Below are 10,000 nucleotides of genomic sequence, written 5' to 3' on the forward strand. Positions count from 1 at the left end.
AAACTGAAATAAATATATTTTCCATCAAATAGAATGTTAGAGTTAAGTTGAAGGGGAAGCAAATTAATTATGTGTTTTTAATGTGTGTAAGAGAGACTTACTATGGCTGTTATTTAAAAATTAATATTTATTCAAATGTAAACATAAAACACTTCAATAAAGACAGAGAAATAGAAGAGTGAAACATAGAATAAGTGCAGATATGTTTAAATGATGGAGTTAGCATGGCTATTGATTTCTTTCCACCTAAGCAGTCTTTATAAAGATTTTACATATCCTTGATCAAATTATCAGGGTTAAAGATACTAAAAATGAAATAAAATCACAGGTTATAATGTTATTTAATACATGTCAAATATAATGTTTTGAAAAATATCACTGTTCTCACTTTCATTTTGAAAATAAAATAAGTGAATTTTTAAATGTTACTCAAAGACACTGCTTTGAATGACTAGGGATAAATAAACTGACAGTAAGACCAGATATTTTTAAACACCATCACCTGAAACACCTTCAAAGCAGTGTAATCTCATAAAACATTCAGAAAGATTATCTGACTTAATGAATGCTCAAAATGCAAGCTCAAATCTACTCTGAAAAGCAATCAAGTTTTTAGAAACTATTTTGACCTTAGTGACACAAACAATTAATTCTGCAAACCTAATATCAAAATAAAATTCTACCTTTAATGCAGAATAATTTTTCAATGCAGTTAATCTAAAACAACATTTGAAACATATATTATACATTCTAGTATTTAGTTTAATTTTAGGAGAGTAAAAAATGAAGAAGAGAGTAATTCATCAAGAGGAGGTTTTTTTATTACTATTTTTTTCAGTGAATAGAAAACAGAAAAGCATACTAACAAAGACATGGTCATGTCCATTATACTATTACAAATATTCCACCTTCATCAATGTTAACCAATCAGAAATGTATGGTAAAATTTCTTGAAATGAATAAAACCATTCATAAGAAATAATACTATTTGACAGATAAAATTATATCTAAGATAATGAAGTGGTCATTTTGCTCTTAAACTTATGGTATGCAAGTTTAAGAAACAAGAAAGCAAGAATGGCAAATAGCTCTGTAACACAGTTCTGATAAGAATATCAAACCAATGCCAATAAATGATTTTTACACTATAAGACTCTTGTTCTAACACAATCCTTACATTAAATTGCATTTTTCTTTCTAAATAAAAATTCAAGTTATTCCACATTTTAGAAATATTTTAATATTAAAAAATTGAACTCTAGGTAAAAATTCTAGCTATAATTTGTCAATCCCTTTTATTTTACCAAACCATTTATCATTAAGTATCTGTTACAATCTATTCCAAACACAAACCCTTCCTCTTAAATACATGCTTTAAGTCAAACTTCTCAGCTCTAAAAAATAAAAAAGCCATAAAAACCAAGGTAAACATTCTGTTTTAAAAAGCAGACCATATTCTGCCAAGTTCATGGCAAATAAAATTTTACTTTGATTTCATCACTCACTGCCTCATAAAATATATTTCTAAATAAGAGACCTTAACCAACAATGATTAGATAATTATAAGAAATAATTTAATTCTGTTCAAAATTTTACATTTAAATAACATCAAGTAAAAATAAATTTCTAAAATTATTTCACTTCTTATAAACATGCTTGCATATTTTTGCATAGTTTAATTCCTTCTAAAATATATTGAATTTGTTAGCATTAATAGCATTAATTTTATAGAAAAGACATTCCAATCCTTAATGAACTTAAAGCTCCATTCTAAAATACACTGATGGAAGGACAAAAATATAATCACATTAAGTATCTAACTATGTTAATATAGTTAAAACATAACGAAGGGAAGACACATTTACAAAGGTTTTTCCATGTTTATTAAAATTATTACGTATCTTCCCGTACACACATACTGAAGTGTCCTTTGAAAATGCCCACTTTAGACACTGTGTTAAATCAGTTCTAGAGGGCACTCCGCATACATGCAATACATGACTGAAGTTGCTAAGTTATATAAAGAATATAACTTTTTTGTATTTTCTTCTTTACAGTTAAACTGTGTAGAACAAAGTAAACTTTAAAATTCATGTTATAAACACAGCTTACACATCTTACCATAAAAACGCCTCCAGAGTACTATAAATTATAGCCAGAATTTTACTGTTTTCTTTTATTAAATAAGTAATCAAAACTAAAAGAAAGAAAAGTTACTTCTTTACATTTCCCTTCAGAACCTGTTGTCTTTTCAGTACTAAACTAAAATGTTTATTTTCAATTATTCATTTCACTTGCCTTTACAAATGCAGTCTACTGTATTCTCACACAAAATACAATTTGGCTATAAATTCTTAGGTCTCTTACTTAAGGGAGTCAGTAGGACTACTTTAGCGCTCCAATGGTATGATATTTCCTGCAAATACATTAAAGGAAGAAAAGAACTATCTTAAAAACTGTATTTATTTAAAGAAGCCTGTAAAATAGGATAATTCTGGGACTTTGGTAGGCATTAATTCCTATGATGGTTAAAACAAAATATTTAAAAAATTAAAATGATCTTCCTAATAATTACTGTATATGAAAAGAGACATAACTCTAAAATAATAAGGAGCTTATTCAAAGCATTATGTCTAGCTCTTTAAAAGGATTATTCTTGAAAACAATGCTGGAATGTTGAAATTATTCAGTACACATATTCTAAGGTAGAAAAAATTATTCTATTAAATTTTACTCTAGTATGGACATTTGCTCTAACTTTTGAGATGCATTCTTTCTCATTGTATACTAACTTCAAAATGAAACATCTTTCAAAATAATTCATTATATTTTCATTTTAATGTTTTTTCACATCTAGTCTGAATGCAATCCAGAGAGTTAAAGCAATAATCTTTACTTTTAAAACAACTATCTTATTTTCAAACAGGTATACTCACTCTGGCCTAATATAAGTTTATGCTTTGAAAGCTTTCTGTTTTCTGTCACTGTTTCCAAAGAGTCGAATCAGTGAAGAATAGAATGGCTATACTTTAGTTAAAAATAGTATTTTAATTGACAAAAAAAAAAAAAAAAATAGGGAAAAATGAATCTGCTTTATAAAAAGAGTAATGGGGTCCTTAACAGTATAACTTTATTGAGCAGTTGTTTCCTATTCTAGATTTATAGAGAACAACTGTATTTTATCAGACACTAAGAGAAAATAAAAAGTGCTCTTTAATGTTATCAAAAGACGTATATTCAAAAAATCTTAAAATGAGTTTTTTAAGAAAAGCAATAAAAATGATCATAGTGTTTACATCTTTCACAATCTCTCAGCAAATTTTCACTAATTAATAGCTAATATTTGCAGTTATCATGCACAAGCATCTGTGTTGTGAAAAGTCCTTGTGGTTCCTTTCACCTTAGCTCAGACTTGGAATAAATTCATTGTATAAGCAAGTATCAAGTAATGTGGCCCTCTGGTGGAAAACTAAGTATCACATTCTGCAGCACAACGTTAGAGAGTAAACTAGAAGCTATAAAAAATTTGTTACAAAGCTTTACAGAACCTTCAGAAGATCTCCCTGTGAACTTAATTAATAGCCTGATACCTGAAGGCCACTCTGGCGCTGGTATGACGTAACTAATATGAAAAGCTACTCATTCTTCAATCATATTCCAAATAATAATAAATTATCAGCATCCTTTAGCTTAACACATGCTCAATTTGCTATGAATATATTGTTTTATATTCAAGAAAACAGGCTTATTTGTTTCAAGGAATCACTGAGAAAAACAAAACTTACCTGCTGTTGTTGCAGATGCAGCAGTTCTACTGTGCTTACTTCAGAGCTGGTGTCACCACTTGATCTTCCATCTCTGCTGCCAGCATCTAATTGGCTGCTTAGAGTGCTCATTCCATTTTGATTCATTGAACTGTTGCTTATTGTCTCTGTGGCAGATTCCTGCATCATGACTTAATACCTAAAAGTGATTAAGAAGTATCAATTAACACACGTTACACCTTCACACTTCCATTATCAAGATGTCCCTCTCTGCCAATTACAGAGACAGCATTTTTAGAAGAAAATGAAAAAAGCCTTGAATAGTCATTTACCAAGAAAAGCAATATAAATTCAGCTTTCATACAGATACTAATCACTGAAATTATGATTTCTGTAAGCATTTATTGTGTGATTACATTTAACAGCCAAAGTAACATACCATGCACATAGCATGGTCAATAGCATTTATGAACAACCACATTTTAAAGTCTACCTATAAAACCAGTTTAAATAAAGGCACGATTGCACACTCTAGTGTTCTATGTTTCCTATTATCTACCTTTGACAACCGTGGATGACTATACAGCCTTCTTTTAAATATTCACTATATTGATTCTGTCAGAATTTTACAGCACATCTTATGCAATGCTGTTGTTTAATGATGCACAGCTAATCATACAAAATTAAAATTTTGTAAGGGTGTTACAAATCATATGGTTTCAACCAATGATAAATTGTATAATGGGTTTCTTTTTTTGTGACTAAATAAAATTTTGCCTTGGAGGCATTTTAAGAAAAAGCTCCTGCTGCAAACATGTCAGATATTGCCTATTTTTTAATCAAACAACTCATATTCATTTATTTTTCTGACGTTTAAAACATTTAATACTGTCCTTCCTGGGAAGTAATTAAGCTTATGCATGAGCAGCAATCAAACTGTTCACTTGAAGATGACTTAAAACTCAATTTTAACATAGGCAAATAAATGAAAGATATAAAATTAATTTTCCAGGCATGTATTAGATATGAAAGCTGGAAATAAAATCTATCAAGAATATCACTAATGATTGTGCTAAAAACAGCATAAATTATGCATATTACCTTCTCTACAGTAATAAATGTTTTATCATTTTCACTGCATAAATATACTGTACTTTCAGGATAGCAATGAGATGTCCTGCCAAGATCAGTGAAAACTTGCAGCAAATAAAGAACCAATGTGCTCTTACAAACCAGAATTTCACAGTATATCTTGAATCTGTGATTTAGAAAGATAAGTTTTGACTCTTAAAGATATCTGAATCCTACACCATAACCTAGTAGATGCACTACTCTGTTTTACTTCTACAGACAGAATTTCAGAAACAACCTGGCTGTACTGTGACTTTAATGGCAATGCTAGCAGGCAGAGGATTTAGCCTAAATAAAGAAGGATGTTAAACTTCTCTCAGCTTAATTTTGTGTTACTATATGATTTCATTACTTTAAACTTGGTCATATTTTAAGACTTCTGTCCATTTAAAAATTGTAAATGCATTTATTATAAAGCAAATGTAAGCTTAATATCTTTTTGTGCCACAAAATATCTTCCTCAGATCCTTAAAAAATGTGATCATGGACACCCATACACACACAGAGACACAGACATACACAGAGATACATATTCAACAGATTTTTTTGCATATTAATATTATAATTAGTAAAATTAATGTTATAACAGTTTAAACAGGTATTTTCTTCAAGCCTAAATTATTAGATTATTCCTATAACTCTAAAAAAATCAATTAGAAAAGATTTGCTTATTCATAAAAGGCCATAAGTAGCTGGGTTAGCAAAGCAAATTATTATAATAAAAACTACAAGTGAAAGCTATTCTGATTTTATTTTTTAAAAAGCAGCAACAAAAAAATCCCATAATCGTAAAGGAAGCAATTGCTGTGACCGTAATAAACAATTTTTGAACCAAATGTGTTTATGCAGAAATTGGTTTTGTTAAACATCTTACTGAACATTAACAAAGAAAAATCATACAAATGAAAACTGATACACAGTGATGAGTTTTATAAGGAAAAAACAAAGCTAATACTCTTTTCTGAGATTAGGCAGCTAATAAGTATTCAAATTAGGCATAAATTTTACATGCACAATGTTTAAAATATTCAGAGAAAAGGTCTGATTGCCTTTACTAGTTATATGAAAATTATAATTTGGGTCCTTTCCAACTGTGGAAACAGACATAACTTCTAAATATTGCATTTAAATTTTACTTTCCATAATACAGCTGGTATGTGTCTGTTTCTCCATCATTCAATTTCATTTGAAATACTTATCTCTGGGTGGAGTTTGCAACACAAAAAATAAATTTTTAAAAAATGATTTTTAAATGTAGCAGACAGGTGCAAGTATTTAATGATAACCTTTGGGTAGTTACTGCCAGTACCGATTGTATGCATTAAAGAATTCTGTTATAACCATGACCACCAAACAGTTAAGGATAATCAACAAGCAGAAAGTCGTGGGTTTGAGCCTTTATTATGATTATGGAGAAAGACCTACATAACTTCCAAAGCCTGTCAATCAAATGATTTTACTGTTCCTCATGGAATTTTTGACTTTATAAAACTCTAGAGTATAAATTGTGATTTACATTTTAAGTCCAATCATCTAAGAATTAGTAAAATCAAGCTTAAGAAAAACAATAACCGTATTAGTACTTTTTAATTTATAAAACAGAAGCCTAAAATTCAACATTCATAGGCCAAAAGCAGGACAATTGTGTAATAAGATTATTAAAATGTACATTTCATCCAAAAAGAAAGGTTGTAGTATGTCCACTATAAAGGAGATGTACCCTCAAAGATAATAAAGATGCTTTCCGGTATTTACAAAGTTTTTACTACTGACACCTCTACACCTATTTTCCACTAGAGGAAATATTTCTAGATGTTTACCTTTTAAAGTACAAATTCAGCATATTCTTTCTAAATGAATACTCTTGGAGTCCCAAATATATCAAACTAAATTATTCATTCTTCTCAATCCTACCACAAACATTTTACAAAAATCTGTGAAAATAAATTCCAGATCATTAAAGGGAAAGGTGAAATTGGGGGTCGTTGTTTTAATGTTTGTCTGAACTCTTAGATAAACCTTTAAATCTTTCATCATACACACCTTTTCAGGAACAGAAAATAACTCTTCATATCTTGCACTCAAATGATACTGTTCTACTTTTCTGCTCAGCATCAAGTTTTCCTTTCTTTCCTTTTTCCTTCTTCTTTTTTAAAGCAAGTCACTGTACAGATACTTATTCTCTACACCACTTCCCTTTTGAAACATTAAACTGACACTGGAACTGACTGCACAAGATTGCATTTTCTCTTCCTAAACAACTTGAATTGAAAGGTTACTTAGTGTAACAATATTTACTTGCAGAATTGTGTTGTTACCAAGGGTATAATGGATGGTGGCTATGCAGGTTTACGCAAGAATGAGTGAAGCATGAGGCATTAGCCATGTGTTTGACATGTTTCAAATTGCTATAATCCAGCATTAAACACACCCAGCAATTCATGCCATTTCTTGCAGCCATAATCTTGAATAAAGCGTGCACAACCACTTATTATATAAATTAGTATATGACTCCCTGTTATAGTCACAACAGTGCTTTTGTGTTTATTTTGCATCAAGATGTAGTCTTTTATTTATACAAATAGCAGGATATAAAAACATAGCTCAATTAGACTTCCTTACTTTATGATAGGGTAGTACTGAATGCTAGACTTGTTGGTTTTATATTTCCTCTTAGAGTTATAGGTTCCATTGGTATAAAACTGTACCATGTGAGACAGACATTTGCCAGGCAAAAACAGAAACCTGCATATATCGTATTCCATATTCACTACAATGTTCAAAAGTTTGAAGCCTGACCTGTTAACTATATTATCGCAACCACCACCAGGGACACTACTGGGCCTTGTTGCTTACTCAGCTTTTCTCTCTGGACCTTTCTCTCATCTTTTCTCTCCGTCTCTTTCATTTTTCCTACAGCTCTCCCTGAGTCTTTTTCACCACTTACACCATGTGTGTGTATGCATATGTATGTATATGGATAGATAGATGATGATATAGTATAGATGATTAGATATAGATATAGATAGATATATAGATGATATAGATATAGATGATTATATAGATGATATAGATATAGAGATAGATGATAGATAGATGATAGATAGATAGATATAGATAGATAGATGATTAGATAGATAGATGATAGATGATAGATAGATGATAGATAGATAGATAGATAGATAGATAGATAGATAGATAGATAGATGATAGATAGATAGATAGATATAGATAGATAGATGATAGAGATAGATAGATGATAGATAGATAGATGATAGATGATGATAGATGATAGATGATAGATAGATGATAGATATAGATAGATAGATGATAGATAGATAGATAGATAGATAGATGATAGATGATAGATAGATAGATAGATGATAGATAGATAGATGATAGATAGATAGATAGAGATAGATAGATAGATGATAGATAGATAGATAGATAGATAGATAGATAGATAGATAGATAGATAGATAGATAGATGATAGATAGATAGATAGATGATAGATATAGATAGATAGAGATAGATGATAGATGATAGATAGATAGATAGATGATAGATAGATGATGATGATAGATAGATGATAGATAGATAGATTAGATAGATAGATAGATGATAGATAGATAGATGATAGATAGATAGATGATAGATAGATATAGATAGATATAGATAGATGATAGATGATAGATAGATATAGATAGATAGATAGATAGATAGATAGATAGATAGATAGATGATAGATAGATAGATAGATGATAGATAGATGATATAGATAGATAGATGATGATAGATAGATATAGATAGATAGATTAGATAGATAGATGATAGATAGATAGATAGATAGATAGATAGATAGATAGATAGATAGATAGATAGATAGATAGATAGATGATAGATAGATAGATAGATGATAGATAGATAGATAGATAGATAGATAGATAGATAGATAGATGATAGATAGATGATAGATGATAGATAGATAGATAGATAGATAGATGATAGATAGATAAAACTATCTCTGTCAAGGATGGTAAGAAGGGAGAAATAACCTCTACTTCCCTCCCTGCTCCCCTATCAACATACACAGACACTTCATCTTCTAATCTTGGTGCCTTAATGTTAAATCTCAATTTTTGGCATGCTATCATTTAATTAAAAAAAGGATAAAAATGACTTCCTGAAAAACTAAGAATAAATAATAATGCATATAAAAAGTTTATAACAATTTATTTCTGTGAACTTTTCTTAAACAAAACTATAGTGACATTAAAACATATTTTATGTCCAAGATCTGATTTCTTCCAGTCTCTAATTTATTTAACCAAATATATACATTAAATCCAAAAGATTTTGAATATGGTATTTAAATAATAGTACACCATAATATTAAAAAGTTATAATATATTCTCAAATAATTTTAATCATTCAACATTATCAATATTAAATATTATTAAATATTTCTATGCAAATTCAAAAATAAAGGGTTAAATATGAGAAACACCTACATATGCAACCAAAAAAAATCATATAAGTTTACCTCAAAATATCAGCTAAATTCTAATTCTGAAAACTTGACTGTGATATAAAACTTCTGTTAGACACTAACATTTAAATAATGAAAACTTTTGTGCTCTAGTGGAATTAATTCATCATGGATACTAGGCACATTGCTTTTGAAATCTCGTACTGCTTTGCTAAAAGTCTTTAATGCTAAGATTGCCTAATAAATCAAAATGCCAAATATAAAGGACATAGTTGAATGTGTAAGAACAAAAATTGAACAAGCACATGCATATTTTTATTTTTTTAAAAACTGAAACAGGATGTTCTTTTACACATGATTTGGGAAAAGATAACAGCTGTTATAGCAAGCTATATAATCTTTATTATAACACGCAGTATTACAATAAGTAAATGAAAACTAAGCTGTTTAAAAGTATTTACCACTGCTTTTCAGTTATATATAAAAAAAAATGTCTAAAGCTCTAATCACAAATTAAAGTTAACTTCTTGGGGAAAAACACAAACTTTAATCAGTAAAAGTTCTAATTATTATTTAAAAATATTAGTATATTAGACACACAAAGTTGTAGGACAT

The 10,000-nt window shown here is 29.1% G+C and overlaps 1 protein-coding gene across 1 annotated transcript in view; it reads right to left on the reverse strand.

Moving 5' to 3' along the window:
• Positions 1-10,000, reverse strand: part of FOXP2 (forkhead box P2) — a 643,835-nt gene that overhangs the window by 272,567 nt on the left and 361,268 nt on the right. Inside the window, exon 4 of the mRNA XM_087821061.1 lies at positions 3,786-3,963. Within this exon, the coding sequence (XP_087677187.1) occupies positions 3,786-3,953 (168 nt within the window). The 5' untranslated portion in view covers positions 3,954-3,963. The remainder of the gene's footprint in view (positions 1-3,785; positions 3,964-10,000) is intronic.

Source organism: Miniopterus natalensis, chromosome 10, assembly GCF_054644295.1.
Source record: "Miniopterus natalensis isolate mMinNat1 chromosome 10, mMinNat1.hap1, whole genome shotgun sequence".
Classification (NCBI taxonomy): domain Eukaryota; kingdom Metazoa; phylum Chordata; class Mammalia; order Chiroptera; family Miniopteridae; genus Miniopterus; species Miniopterus natalensis.